The sequence below is a fragment of the Muntiacus reevesi genome, chromosome 3 (assembly GCF_963930625.1).
Source record: "Muntiacus reevesi chromosome 3, mMunRee1.1, whole genome shotgun sequence".
NCBI classification, from domain to species: domain Eukaryota; kingdom Metazoa; phylum Chordata; class Mammalia; order Artiodactyla; family Cervidae; genus Muntiacus; species Muntiacus reevesi.
The window spans coordinates 251,392,016-251,407,598 of record NC_089251.1 but is presented as its reverse complement, the minus strand read 5'-3'; the positions used below and the strand labels follow the sequence as shown (position 1 = coordinate 251,407,598).

General features: G+C 39.7%; 1 protein-coding gene across 5 annotated transcripts in view; it reads right to left on the bottom strand.

The window, feature by feature from the left end:
- Window positions 1–15,583, bottom strand: part of OSBPL6 (oxysterol binding protein like 6) — a 215,346-nt gene that overhangs the window by 43,894 nt on the left and 155,869 nt on the right. For 2 of the 5 annotated variants that reach the window (XM_065931822.1, XM_065931824.1), the window contains 5 exons: window positions 15,300–15,470; window positions 12,267–12,399; window positions 6,065–6,168; window positions 5,408–5,500; window positions 702–776 (listed from right to left, as the gene is read on the bottom strand). In XM_065931822.1, coding sequence (XP_065787894.1) covers window positions 702–776; window positions 5,408–5,500; window positions 6,065–6,168; window positions 12,267–12,399; window positions 15,300–15,470 — 576 coding nt within the window. The remainder of the gene's footprint in view (window positions 1–701; window positions 777–5,407; window positions 5,501–6,064; window positions 6,169–12,266; window positions 12,400–15,299; window positions 15,471–15,583) is intronic. The other 3 variants (XM_065931825.1, XM_065931826.1, XM_065931827.1) reach the window with 3 other exon arrangements.

The following is a 15,583-nucleotide window of genomic DNA, read 5'->3' as shown; positions in this document are numbered from 1 at the left end:
ATCTCAATACTTCCTCTATCCACCTAAAATCCATACTATTTTCTCTTAAAAAAAAAACCAACCAAATCAACATCTAGATGTGAATTAAACACCATTTAACTTTGTGGTTTTCTCCTTTCCACACTCTATTTTCTGATTTTCAGCTCAATAGTCTTTCCAGAAAACAATTTTCCTGTGCTAAGCGTAAGTATGCATAGCCATTGAAAAACAGCAACAAAATTCACCATTTTGTACCCTCTCATTTCTTTATCCTCACATCCTTTTCAAACAGTCATATTGCGACCAAAACAGCACAACTTATGTCCGTAGTAACTTACTTTGCTTAGAAAATCAGAAATCAGTTAGCAAAGGTTCTAAGATGGGTATGGCAAAAAGCCAAACCAAACAAAAACCAACCCCACCCCCCACTAGCCCACACCATTTAAGGAAATCCCACACGCATCCTTGAATTTAAACTGTCTCTAACCCTGAGATTGGGAGTAGAGACCTGGACTACATGATCGTTTTCCGCTGCAAACCCAAACACCCGTGTGCGTGAGACGCCTGCCATGCAGACCGTCAGAGAGCACGTGAGAGCTCAGCCAACCCAGGAGGCTGTGCTTGCTGCCACCCCCGCGAGGGGCGCCCTTGGAGCAGGGGCGTGACGCCAGCGCACAGCTCCTCATTCTCTTTAGACATCCACTGGAGACAGATCCACTCACTGTTGTAGCCACTGCAGCTGCTAGCCTCTGCCGGCGCCGAGCGGTGCTGAACTGGCCCTTCGCAGATGGCCCTTCCTGACAGTGAAGGAGAAGAGGAGGGGGCAGAACACACGGGGTGGGAGGGGAGGATACGGGAGGATGAAAGACAGTCAGACAGGGGAGAGGGAGAATTCTTAACTGAAGTTGACTTTTGCTAAATCTTAGCATTGAAAAGCGCCTGAAAGAGCATTCACGCCATGAGAGAAGTTTATCATGGCAGACCACCCAAACACTTAAATCTATTTGCCGAATATAACCCCTACCCCAAAAGGAGATGGAAAGTTATGAAGCGATGAAGAGCTTACGGTTTCAAGGTAAAATCAATGTACCTTTTGTTTTATTCATGCAATGCCATGTTATATGAAGCCAAAAGGCCATTCAGTAAATGGAAGCAAAGGAAAAATAAGTTCAGGGGAAAGTGACTAAATAAATAAAATGCAAAGGCTAAAACAAACAGGTTGTAATGAGAGCCTCCTGTTGGCCAGGAAGAATTTTTTTGTTTCTTGCTGGGAGAAAAAAAGTAAGGGGAAGGATACCAGGAATATTCAACTCCCCACTTTCTCTCCTCCTATAAAGGTCTCTGGGATTCAGTATTAAGAATGGTGTTGGGATTTTCGGATTGAAGAATTTTCCAAGGAGGAAGCCAGTCCCCATAGAATAGGAAGGTAAATCTCAATGTCCTCACTGTGTTGGGATAACACCTATAAAAATCAACTATGAAAACCTGAAGGTCTATGTTTCATTTAGTGATGTGCACCTATGCCAGTAGAAGGTTCTCAGAGCTTTTCTTTCTTTCTTCTCTTTTTGGTGGACAGGATTAAGGGATAATAATATTCCCTTCTAATCAACTCAACTGTGCCTGCATTTGACAGACCCTGACTCTTCAAGGTTGTGAGAATTAACTTCAGTTCCAATTAACTGAAATGTTCTCAGAGTCACATAACAGTCAGACTGAGAAAAACAAAAAAAAAAAAAACCAAAAAACCAGCATGGCTATGTTACTCTTTTTGGACAACAGGAAAATATTTTAAATTCTTATATGTCCAATTCTCTTTAAATTTTCCAAATTACATTCACATTTCTCTTCCATCTTCACAAATTCTTTGTGTACATACATGTATATGATAATTAAACACAAACACACATATATAATCGGTTTCAGAAAAAACATTTTCTATACAAAATCTCCTTATGCCTATTGTAGTTAAAAAAATGAGAAAGAATGTAGTTTTACTCTTCAGTGTAATTTGAGCGCCTGTGAGATCCACGATGAATGAATGACAACAGATCATTTACCTTCTACCCCATACCTCCAACTATTCCTCATTCTCTCCAATATCTAGGGACCTAGTATTTAATTCATGCTATTACCAACACAGGAAATCTAGTAGTAATCTCTTCTCCAGCAACCCTTAAAAAATCATTTTCTTCTTGCCATCCTCCACTCATTTAAAACACAACCAAACTGTTTTATTGCATAATGATGATACCGAGATTTTTATTAGAACCAGAAATTTGAACTTTGGGACACAGGGAATATTTCTCCTAACAGGTAATTCCACAGAGACTTCTAGGACACCTATTACCTCCAATGATTCTTGAGCTAACTTCCCAGTAGCTTCATGTAGAAATGTGTCCAAATTTTAACAATCACATTCAAATCAATAGTGTACTTATGTAAGAATAAGCAATCAAACATCTAGTTTAACATGTTCTTCATTTTTTACTTTTCTGAGGTCAATTTTTAAAATGATCTATTTTATAATTATTTCAAAAATTACAACTACAGAATGCTAAAGACCAAGTTTCATAAAACAAGATCCATAACAACAACAGAAATAATAGTAACCACTGCCACCACCACCACAAGACAGTTTAGATTTCCTCCATAAATGGCTGGTGGACTAAACATTCCAAATGACAGAGAGGATGAAAAATGAGTCATTTACTGCAAAAAGCCTCTCATCCAGAGAAAGTGATTCAAGTAGTGAGACCATTATGAGCTCAAAACAAACACTTGGAACCATAAGATGCAGTTCTACAGACTTTTGAACTCTGGGGGAGAACGTGAGGGTGGGATGTTTTGAAAGAACAGCATGTATACTATCTATGGTGGAACGGACCACCAGCCCAGGTGGGATGCATGAGTCAGGTGCTCGGGCCTGGTGCACTGGGAGGACCCTGAGGAGTCGGGTGGGGAGGGAGGTGGGAGGGGGAATCGGGATGGGGAATACGTGTAACTATATGGCTGATTCATGTCAATGTATGACAAAACCCACTGAAAAAAAAAAAAAAAAGATGCAGTTCTAATGGTCAAGAAACATTTAAAACAGGAGGAGGAAATCTGCAATATTAGGGTGGGAGAAAGTGGTGGGTATGTTTAATCCATCACAGTGAAAATAAATGCTATGCCTTTCTGTAGGTAAAAAACTGATGAGTAATGACATTCATATTAGTCATAGTCATCGCTGGCTAAATTTTTATGGTTCCCCAGTAAGGTATGATGGTGAAGAAACTTCTGGTAACTTCACAGTCATAGAGAATGAGCATTCTAAGGGGTCTTGGAAGGTCGCTGGTTTGAGTGAGCAGAAAAAGTCTAGGGGTTGCAGTAAATTCTGTAGCATTCACCCTATGATCCTTTGTTTTACCAATTCAAGTGGAAGTGAGGTTTTTCTGGGAACGACTAACAGCTTACTACCACCCCTTTGTCTATTTCCACTGGAGTTGGAACTAAATTTCCTACTTTTGAAAGTTAAACATTTTCTTTGAGCATGGGGATGAAATGATTTCAATTCTCCCCCAAGTAATTAAGCTAGAATCACAAGGGCCATTTTGCCACTCTTTGGCAAAACAGAGACAAGGCAATAGAGCATAAATGAAGCTTTAAAAACAATCAACCCCAAAAAGTCATATAAATATGAAAGAGGAGTATTTTCCTGCTTTTTGAACAACTTCTTTGGATGATTAAAAAAAAGAAAAACCTTCATCAAACTCTCCACACATTGGAAAGCACAGCCCGTGAATGGGAGGGTTATTCAGAGTGGCATTCTGTTTGTTTCAGAAAAAAAAAAACCTGAGTGACTGCGGTGATCCTCGAAACTGTAACAAGACAGCCAGTGATACCGTGCTCAGTCACTGAGAACCAACCTACTCCAGACCATAGTTGTGAATGGCAATATGCTCAATGGGGTATCTTATAAAAACCAAGATTGAAATGGAATCTACCCACATCTGTGCATGTTCCTATGATGCTGGCCTTCTTCAGTTATTCTATTTACAGTTAAGGTGCTCTTTTCCTGCCTATGATAACCATAGATACTATGTTTTAAAAATACACACACAAAACTAGACAATCACTTGCTCAAAAATATGTTACTCCCGAAAGCAATTTTAGGCAATTTCCTTGTGAAGTCATTTGGCACATTTGTCTCTACAGTATTAATTTTCTGAGTAGAAGGGAAAAAAACAGAAAAACATACTGAACAAAAGACCACAAAAAATTGTGTTCACACAATGTGGACATTCTAACTAAAAAAAAAAAAACAATAGATCTTTATTGCTTGCAAAAATCTATTTTCAAATAAATCAGATTAGTAAGCAAAGTAACAAAGAATTGGTTATTTACACATTTAGAATTAAAACACAAAGAATGTTATCAATAAAATCAGAATTAAGGAAGAATTATTGTTTTTATTTAAAAGACACTGAAATATTCTAAAAAGCAGTCCTTCTTTGTGTTACAGATTGATTTATAGCATAACAAAAAGAAAAGCAAAATAAGAAGTCTACTTCTGATTGTGCAGGGCAAGAGTCCTTTATAATACTAATATACAGTTAGGACTGGAGTGGTAAAATTTCAAGCTTAAAGATCTGAAAGTAACATGAATTTTAACATGAGAGGTTGTAGGTATTTACCATATTTTGTATCATTGCAATGCAATGACATAAGAGGATCTTGCTTTAAAAATTTTCAACTATTCATATAACTTAAGTGAATTTTAAGTAAATTTATTATGAACCACAAAGACATTAGTTCAAATTTTAAAAGTGAATGTTGATGGCCAATAATATCTATTTTTGTAGAATCACAGAATTTTAGAGGTGAAAGGTAATTCAGAGATCACTAATGCAACTCTATCACTTTACCCAGAAGTTAATGGAAGCTCAGACAATTTAATAGAAATAAATGAGATTATACTGCCAGGAAATCACAGTGATTAGACTAGAACCCAAGTTTGTTCATTTCTAACCTATTGCAGTCTTCATCTCATGTATTGATAGATATAAGATTGGACAAGACTAACATAGAAAAGGCTCTTTTAAGGTTTAGTATATATAAATGTTCATTACAACCCATTTGAGTTTTAGTCTAGATTTTTAAGGTGACTTTTTGTTAAAATAAGGTTCAATGGCCATAATTGAGAATGAAAATGCCACTAGACAGCTGTATTACATAATTTTAAGCTTTCTTTTAAATTCTTTTTACTTATGCCACAATAAGAATAGATTTCTCACTATTTTAGATAATATAATTCAGTCTGAAAAGCACTAGCTTTAAAGCAGTTAACAGTTGCTTTAAACTTTTAAACTTCTAAGAACTGATATATAAATACTAACATTTAAAAAAATATCTATAAATATGAATGAAGGAAAAGTAAGGTCTGTACCTGCAGTTGTATTTTTGTATCTTTGCTGACACTTTTTGTTCTCCATCGTCTTGTGACCCGCTTGTCTTTCTTTGAAATATCTACACAGTTAGCCTACATTGCATAAATGGTTAAAAGCAACAAAGCATTATTAAGTTAACACAGATAATACAGGCATAGACAAAGAGAGCACAGCAAGTTAGTAGAGAATCATTGTTAGATACCTAAAGCAAACCAGCCAGGAGATAAAGGTGCATCTGATGCATAAAGGGTATTAAAAGCAGAGACAAAAACAAAACACATTTTTCTGCTATACAAAATGAAAATAGGATTAGAAATCTTTGGTGTTTTTTTGCTACTTGAAAAGATAGCATAAATTCTTACAGGACCCAAATTATACCTTCATAATTATCATTTGTAATGCAACATAAATGTAGAAGAATGACTCAGATATTCACTTTTAGTTAGTCTGTATTTAAATGTACAACATTTTAAAAAAGACACCTTAACACAATGACACCAAGATTCAAAAATATTAAGACTAACTCCAGAATATAAACTAATCTGTATTATAGTTATATCCCTTTAAATATTACCTTATATATTCATATAACAATCCAGTAAAAATTCTGAGTGAATATTTTAAGTTCCTTTGACAAGCAGCTGTAATATCTTTACCTGCATGTCAGTAAAGTTAGGTGCTGACTGAGTTCTCTGAAGTATTTCCAAATTTTGCAGGAGTTTGCTAAGTTCCACAAGATTTGACTGGCAGTGTGCAAGGTCTAAAACAGATCAGAAATAAAAATATGTTACAACTGGGCAGGAGGTGGTGGTGATGATAAAAAAGGCAATCTATCCAAATTATGGCAAATATGATAAGGTAGATCTAAGTTTATAGGACGATGATACTGGCAAATGAAAGAAAACAGACCCTTCTCTAGTTTAAAACCATAAAACCACTGATTATTTACTGCATGAGTTCAAAACCCACTCTTACAGATGAACAGTTAGTGTAGAAAGCTACTGAAATCTCAGTGAAATTGGAAGATTCTGCTGAGATGGCCTTTGTCACATCAGAAGCACACCCCGGGGAACTTCAGTGGTCGTCCAGTTTTGCTGTTAGGAACGTGTCTACCCGCTGTGAAGGTCTTCGTGTGTAGGACTCGGAACGCCTGCACACCCCACAGAGAGCAGGGCAGCACAAACACTGGGGGCCAGGCCCACCCAGGCGCATCTCTCAGCAGCATCTGCCCCAGGCTGGGGTCTGGGTGAGCTATTCAAGCGCTGCTGTGGCTCTTCCGGGGAACTCTTGGCCATCAGTGACCTTTACATTCCTCAAGAGAGGAAATGACCAACGGAGGTGGCAGAAGACAATACCGAGGAGGCCAGGACCCTTCCATCACCCCCTCCTCATTTCAGGGGAGGCAGCACCATCGTACTCCTTCCATTTCCTCCACGAAGAAAATAAAACAAGTGGCTCGGATGGGTAGGAAATACAAAAGATAAAAGGGAAGGGATGAGAGAGAAAAGCAATACAAAGAAAGAAGGAAGGGGTTGGAGGGAGGAGGAGAAAGATGGTGAAGAGAGACCTCATTTTAACTTGCCTTAAAACTGCATCATAAGCGCCATGCTGACAGGGACATAACCTAACACCGCCGCTACTGCTAAGTCACTTCAGTCGTGTCCGACTCTGTGCGACCCCATAGATGGCAGTCCACCAGGCTCCCCTGTCCCTGGGATTCTCCAGGCAAGAACACTGGAGTGGGTTGCCATTTCCTTCTCCAAAGCATGAAAGTGAAAAGTGAAAGTGAAGTTGCTCAGCCGTGTCCAACTCTTCACGACCCCATGGACTGCAGCCTACCAGGCTCCTCCGTCCATGGGATTTTCCAGGCAAGAGCACTGGAGTGGGGTGCCATTGCCTTCTCCGCTAACACTACCTACCCATTAAGCATTCTATTTGCTAAATATTACATTCATTCTTCTTAATAACTGTGGTTATTCTATACAAATGGTATATGTAGGTAGTACAGAGATCTAAAAATGGGGCTTAAAACCCTATCTAACAGAATGGAAAGAAAATTTGGTGAATGGATTTGATTGAAGGCAAAAGGATTCAAAACTAAGGGTTGGGAAACATTGATTTATTTTATTTTTCTCAGCTGTAGTTTTCCTAGCTGTTGAGTGGTAATAGTTAATACTTACTCTCTTGCCTTCTTAATGAAAGTTGCAACTGAGACTATAGATGAGAAAATTTTCTGAAAACTAGAAACTGTCTTTATGAAATATTAATTGCATTATGCTTAATCACTCTTTTAGAACCTTAATTTGGAACGAGCCTCACCATTTCTTGACACTTCTATCATTTAAAATATGGGAGAAATGAAATCCTTGGCAGAATTTTACTCCTTGCCTAGGTGTCTGGCTGTACATAAGGATTATAAAAATATACCCAAGACAATAAAAATACCTTTAAAAAAAACTCTAGAATTTCATTAAATCAAGATTAAATCTACTTTTAGAATCTGGGAAAAAGGAAACATTATTCCAAGAAAGGACTGTTAAGATAGTTTATAATACTAAAAAATTGAAAACTTAAGTATACAGCAGTTTACTTATTTTCTCATCATCCCTACTCTGTCCTAAAAATAACTCTATCCAATATTCTGTAATAACCTATATGGGAAAAGAATCTGAAAGAGTGAATATATGTATCTGTATAACTGAATTGCCTTGCTGAAATGAACATAACATTGTAAGTCAACTATATTCCAATATAAAATAAAAAGTTAAATTAAAAAATAAAAAGAAACATGTTATCCAATTGTGCAATTATTAAATAAATTAAGGTTCCCCGATGGCTCAGTGAGTAAAGAATCTGCCTGCAATACAGGAGACACAGATTTGATTCCTGGGTCAGGGAGATCCCTTAAGAAGGAAATGGCAACCCACTCCAGTATTCTTGCTGGAAAATCCCACACAAAGAGGAGCCTTGTGGACCACAATCCAAAGGGTTGCAAACTGTCAGACACAACTGATGACTACGTACTCAGAGCACATCCAAAGTTATCCATTTACTATTTCATTTTGGTACCACTGGTTAGGAAGATACTATGCAACCAGCACAGTTCTAAGCATAGAGGATATGGCAATAAAGTAAGATTTATGGAATTTACATTCTGGTTTAAAGAAAATAAATACAATAAATAATCTGTACCTTAAACAATTATATACCTATTTTAGTGATGGCATATACTGGTACACAAGGAAGGCACATAAAATACTAATTTAACATTTTGCGTCTGTGAGAAAAAGTGGTCTCCAAGAGCTAAGAAACTCCCTTATATACTTAAGCTCTGGACTGACAGACATCCAGACCTATGAATAGCTAACCTCTTTAAGTACTGGAACTATATATAAATGTACTATGTTATGGGTTCAAGAAGATGTTACATGATGAACTTTTGAACTGCAACCAACCTCAATAATGGGACCCTATAAAATGATCAGAAAAGACAAAAAAAAATGCTGTGGTAGTTCAAGAAAGGGATAGTTACTGTGGTTTGAGGTCATCAGAGTAGATAAGACAGGAGAAACTTTTGTGGGTCTGGAGGATTGATAGAGGATTCAGAAAACCAGGAAGATGGAGAAGGGCAGAGCGGTCACAGCAGGTTGAGAACAGCCTGTGCAAAGGCGTGGAGGCAGGAATGTGCAAGGACACTCTGGAGATAGCACATAAGTTTAATTTGGCCTATGGAAGGCAAGGTTGAAAGGGTAGGCAGGGCTAGAAAGCTGAAAGTTGGATGCTAAATGCTGGGCTAAGTAGTTTGGACTACAGCCCAAGAGTCCACAGAAAACCACTCGAAGAGATGTTTGCAAAAAGTTATTTTAAGAAATAGTGGTCTTAAGGGACTACATATTTTATGTAGTGAACAAAGAATTGGCTTTGGGATTACTAAATGTGGGCTGGCTGGAGTCTGTGGGTTGGCTGGAGCCCCAGCCTCTCCATCAGGGCAGTGCATAACTGCGAAGATTCCTTAACCTCCACGCATTTCACTTTCCTCATCGGCAAAGTGGGGGAAGCAGTAATAGCCAAGGGCAATGGGATGATGCCTGCTAAGTGCTGGGGCCATCCGTGAACACATCCAAGAAGAGGAGTTCCCCAGGAGCCTCTGAGAGCCATGGAGTCACAGAGCAAGAGACTGAGGGTGCGGGCACCAGTCAGAGGCTGGTGAGCAAAGAGGGAGCATGAGTTAGGCTGGCAGAAATGGAACTCCAGAGGAAGGCAGATGAGGGGGAGTGGTTCCAAAGAAATAACGACCTCAGCCTCAGCGGGATGAACAGGTTGGGTGGGGCAGAGATGACAGAGGTTTTAGGAGTGGTTATGATGGCAGCACCGACAAAACACAGGGGAATCCAGGAACTGGGGCCGTTTTCACAGAGGAGACAGAATTGGTTTTGACAGGCTGAGAAGACAGCGTGACGGAGTGCATCAACAGAAAGGGTCAACAGTAAGGGGAGTGGGTGGGAATGCAGCATGGGCTGGGTACAGAGGTCTGAGACACAGAGAGTGTTCCGCCTTTCTAAGGGAAATACGGTACAGTGATTAAGAGCACACGCTCCGGACTCAGACCATGAGTCTGAATGCCAGCTCCATCGTCACTAACCATGTCAACTTGGTTAGTGACCTGACTTCTCTGAACCTATGTTTTCTCACCTGTAAAGCGGCATTGAGAGGATTAAATGAGTCAAAGCATATAAAACACCTAGAACAATGCCTGCTGCACAAGACGTGACCCATCCTATCAACTGCCATCACGACCACTACCATCTTATCATCACTATCATCATCATGATAGACTGTGGTTAGAGCATGCCTATTGTTTCCAAAGCACTGAGCATGGTCATTAGGATCAAGTTGATCAGGGTTAGCCCTGCAGCTCTGCCAAGTACTTGCTGCGTAACATGGACAAGTTACTCGACCTCCCTGAGCTGTGGTTTTCCTATTTATAAAAATATGGCTCATAATTCCTGCTTGGTACTATTGTGAAAATGTATAAAAGACCACATATGTAAAGCACTTAACTCCGTGCCTGACCCACATGAGCACTCAATAAACTAAGCTTATTATTATTGAAGTTAAAAGCAGAATACTCAATCTTGATCATCCCTACAACCAAGGCTGACCAGAGTAGAATGCCAGTGAAATAAAGGAGGAACAACTGGGAAAAAAGGGAAAACTTCACAGGACCTAAAAGTGGAGGCTCATTAGACGAGGTCTTGCAGGGCGAGTCAGAGGATGAGGCTTGAGAACACAGCAGAAATCAGATGGCCTCTTGTTGCCAAGAAGGCTTTGGCCATAGAGTCATAAGGGCCAAGTCAACTTAGGGGAGAGAAGCTGGTGTCTACAGGCAGGAACAAGGAAAGTGGGAGAGACTTAGGTTGTTCCCAAGAGAAGAGATCATTCCTCCACTAAATCCTGAAGGAGAAGAGAACGGCAGGACGAGGACACAGGTGGAGACGTCAGGATGGGGAGAAAGGCGGGTCACCCCCGAGACTGGCCAAAGGGCACAGGGACGGGCCACAGAGTATTCAGAAGCACACAGGGACACAGAGACATCCCCCACCAGTCAGGGGCTTCTTGGCATCATGGCCAATGTCTGTCTGTATTGGTCACATGAATGCACTTCTGTCCCAGTGGACAGTCTTCATCTTTTCAACAACATTAGTGGCCAGGTTGAACGCCACAAGCATGTACAAGGAGGAAGAAAGTAGAGGAGACTGGCAGAGCGGCAGAGGTGAGCGAGTCTTCCGTATGTAGGACAGTGAGCTCAGCCTCTTCCCCAACCTGAAGTTCACAAAGGCAAAGTAATATCTGTGTTTTGTGTATACACTCAAGTAAAACCCTTTCAATGGAATGTTAGCTTGGCACACTTCATGAATATAACATCCCCCTTAAAGTCATATTTTTCACATAAATACTGAGCTTTGGATGTGGTGAAAACTAATAAAAGTGCCGCAGACTTTGAGTTCACACATGTGTAGAGCAAAAAAAAAAAAATTTGCTTTGGTCAGGGCATGAACACAGATCACCAAATTTCAATTTTTCTAACTGAGGTCATATAATAATGTAACATCTCCTTTCACCATAACTTTAAAAAGGAAAAAATTTAATATTAAAAAAAGAGGCCCAATATCACCTAAAAAACAAATTAAAAATTAAATCAATTTAGATTTATTAAATACCTGTTATTATTATTATTTTTTTCTTTTCATTTTTGAATGTCAAATGAAAGCCCTCTCACAGACTGGAAATGGTCTGGGGATCCAGTTTGAACCAACATGCTCAGGTTCATGACATGGAAGGAAAAAGCTTCTGCAGGTCAAGAGGCTGAGAGATGGTATAATGAGGAACTGTGTACTAGTTCAGAGTCTTCAATGACTGATCCAGAGTGGGACACCACACCAGGCAACTGTGGCTATAAGATGCAGTATAACATGGCTGTTTATTGCCAGTAATTGGGGAACACACACTGTTCTGTGGGCCAGGCAGAGCAGCAGAGAAGGTGGCCGTGTAAGTGACCTAGTGGACTGTCAGGAGAGAGGGTGGAGGGTGCTCTCGAGGCAGCACTCAGCTGGGAGATCGCCCCCAGGGTCCAGGGTGTGGGAGGCTAAGGAAGCCAGAGGAAACTGCTGAGGAAATGAGGTGAGAGGGTTGAAGTGGGTGGGAGTCAGCGTAGGGGCGAAACCAGATTCAGGAGTTCTGAGGGTGCAGGGGGATGGACAGGTAAGAAACCTGAAAGGTGCAGGACCCATAGGATTTGCCCCTTGCGTGTCTGTCTTGTTGGCTCCCCCTGAGAGCCCACGCTGGGCATGAACTGACCTTCCGCACACCTGTCCATCTCTTCCGAGTCCTGTAGCCAGGCTGCCACCTTGCTCTGGCCGGTCGTGCAGGTTGCGGGGAGGCTGCTGCTGCAGGGCAGAGGGGACTGCCATGGAAAGCTGTTTGGCTGCACCTACAGTGAGCAGAAAAATGTGGAGGGTTAGGCAGGAGTAGTACATGTGAATGGCTAAAAAGAACACTAGCCTCCTCAAAGCGACATTAAAAAAAGGGGGGGAAAGGGCAAGCTCAAAATACGGAAGAAGCCTCTTGGCTAAATGTGGTGCAAGCTCAGGGGAGTCAAATTTCATAGGTGATCACAACACTTGTTAAGCTGCCATCTCCACCGTACAATGAAGTGGACAATGCTTATGAATGTTATACTTGCAAGGACCTGCCAACTCAAATTTTCAATGGTTTTTGATTACTCACTAAGTTATGGTTGATAGTGTCCTTCTTGCAGTCCTCAACTCACGACTGAAGGCCTTTACTTTTTGAAAGCTCTCTGTACCCTTATGACTAACTCATGATGTTATCAGCCACTTGTGATTCTTAAATACATTATGCACCAGCAAGCATCCTTTCCATCAAAATATTGAAAACCGCATATTCAATATGGCATTGCATATTGAAAACTGTAACATAAAACGGCAGTCTTGGGAATTCCCTGGCACTCCAGTGGTGAGGACTCAGCACTTTCACTGATGGGGGCCTGGGTTCAATCCCTGGTCAGCAAAGTAAGATTTTACAAGTCACACAGCATGGCAAAACAAACAAACAAACAAAAAAAGTCAGCCTTGGCAAGCTATTATCATCTATAGCTGACAGACTTTCTGTTAAATAGATTTTATGTGAAATAAAGTTGTATGAAGTATGTAGATACTAAAGTGAGTATAAGAAACACTCTAAGAAAAAAGCAGAAATGTATTCCCCTAAATTTGAAACAACTTTAAAACTTTAAAATATTTGATTTTAATATTCAATTACAACTGATTGTGTCTCTTGTAAATCATTATGAAGTGAAGGATGCGCATGCTTAGCAAACCCAGACTTATTTATTACCCGCACAGGGCCACAAAGCAATTAACATTCTGGAACCTCATCATTTGATGCCTAGAATGCAAGCAAAGTGATAAAAAGCTCTTTTCACTCTTTATTGCATTTTGATAAATGTAATGGAAATCTTTCACCAAGTTAGATCTTAGAGGTATGTCGTTTGTAATGAGAGCAATACATCTATGAAAACCAGAGCTGAAGCCCTTTTTTATTCCAAGGCAAACAATGGGGAGGATTTGGTTTCAGTCCTCCATTCTCAGATGTCACCCAAGTGATTTAATACAACACAAGAGATGAAAATAATACATCTTTTATCAACACTGTGCCGAAGACACAGGCAGAAACTGGAAGAACCAAATGATTAAATATGTATGTGTTTTTAATATCCATCTAGAATACATTTCTTGTTTAATTTGGACTAACTCTGGGATTCATTCCATTTTGTGATGAGAACACAGGAGGCCCAGAGAATCTCGAGGACTATCTTGAACATCTTGTGTGTGTTACTCAGTAAGTGACCTGTTCCCTAATAACTGATTCATTAGTCCCTTAGAGAAGGAAATGGCAACCTACTCCAGTATTCTTGCCTGAAAAATCCCACAGACAGAGGAGCCTGGCAGAGTCCATGGGGTCACAAAAGAGTTGGACATGACTTAGTGACTAAACAACAATTGATTCATTTCCTTGTATTTCAGAAGCAGTTAGTATTAGGGTTAATCCAACACCCTATTTCTAGGAGAGTGATATTCCAGAATGAAATACGTTTGAGAGCCTTGTGAAATACTGGGTTAGCCAAAAAGTTCTTTTGGGTGTTTCTGTAGGATGTTATGGAAAAACCTGGATGAACTTTTGGGTCAACCGAATATAATTAACAGGATTTAACAAAAATTACTTCAGTAATTTCCATCAAAACAGCAATAGCTAAATACAGCTGTATTTAATTTAATCTGATTTGATGAGTCTTCCAGTTACCCCATGAGGTTTTTCAGTGCTTTGTAAGGAAACTTAGATATATATTAGCTCATATATCCCTATGTAGGAAAACAGAGAAAAGCAGAACCTTCACTGAAACACACTTGAACTCAGTTCCCTGAGGCAGCCAGTTGTTCACAGATGTCTCTATTCTCAATATCAGGTGACAAGTAAGAAATTGGAAGACTCCCAGGTAGTGCAATGTGGCTATGGTTCAGAAAACCTAATTATTGCAGCAAAGGCAAAAACAGCTCTCTCCCTGTTCCATTGACTTAGCCTTGGTTTTTAACAGGTAATACCTCTAGTTTTTCAACAACACAGAAAAAAACAGCCCAAAGAATAGCTTCAGTCCCCCTTAATCTGGTACAATGGAAAAGACACCAATTTTGGAAACAAAGATGAAGACTCAGATGAAGCTGAGATGAAGACTCAGCTGATAATGTCCTCTGGAAAAATGCTTAACTGTCTCTGAGCTTTGGCTATATTAAAGACTAGCGATGAATGAATGTCCAATGCTTAACACAGTGCCTAGTCTCAAATAGGCCACTACTTAATGTTACTGTTGCAATCTCTAGCCCACTTGCCTTATCATGGGGAAATTCACTGATCTCTTTCATGGTCATGTATATATTACAGCTCAAGACAAAAAAGCAAGTTTCATTCTGAAAACTCTGTGGTCTTCTTATTACCACCCAGGAAGACATTGATTTCTAGGTGTTGATTAACCAAATGTTCACTCTACTCTCTAATATGCTTATAAAGCCATGTAAAATTAAGATATAGTCCATTCATAGGAAAAGTAACTGTTAATTCTCTTGGTGATCCACATTTCCATCTAATCTATTCTATACTTGCAATTAACTTTGATGCTACATTTCACTATTTTTTCCTGAGAGTTAGTTTACAAAGCCAACCTTCTCTTCCTGGTTTGTCAAATGAGACTCAGTAATATGTCTGCATAATCTTCCAAGCAATTTCTGGGCTGACTTTTATACAATGAAGTCATACCTTTCCATCCACAACTGAAACATTAGCAGCTGGTGAGGATTCAGCTGTGGAGGTTGAAGGAAATATGTGAAAACTAGCATCTCGTGGTGATCTCACAATTTCATTCTGCCGATACAACCGATGATGGCGCAGCTTGGAGACCCATGCATCAAACCAGTCCTGAGATTTCACCTACAACAATTAAAAAAGAGGAATAGGTAATGGTGAAGCCAATATCCTGTCTAACCACTAGTCTATGCAAATGATTTCCCAGATACTGGCAGAGAAACCATTTTAAGGCATCT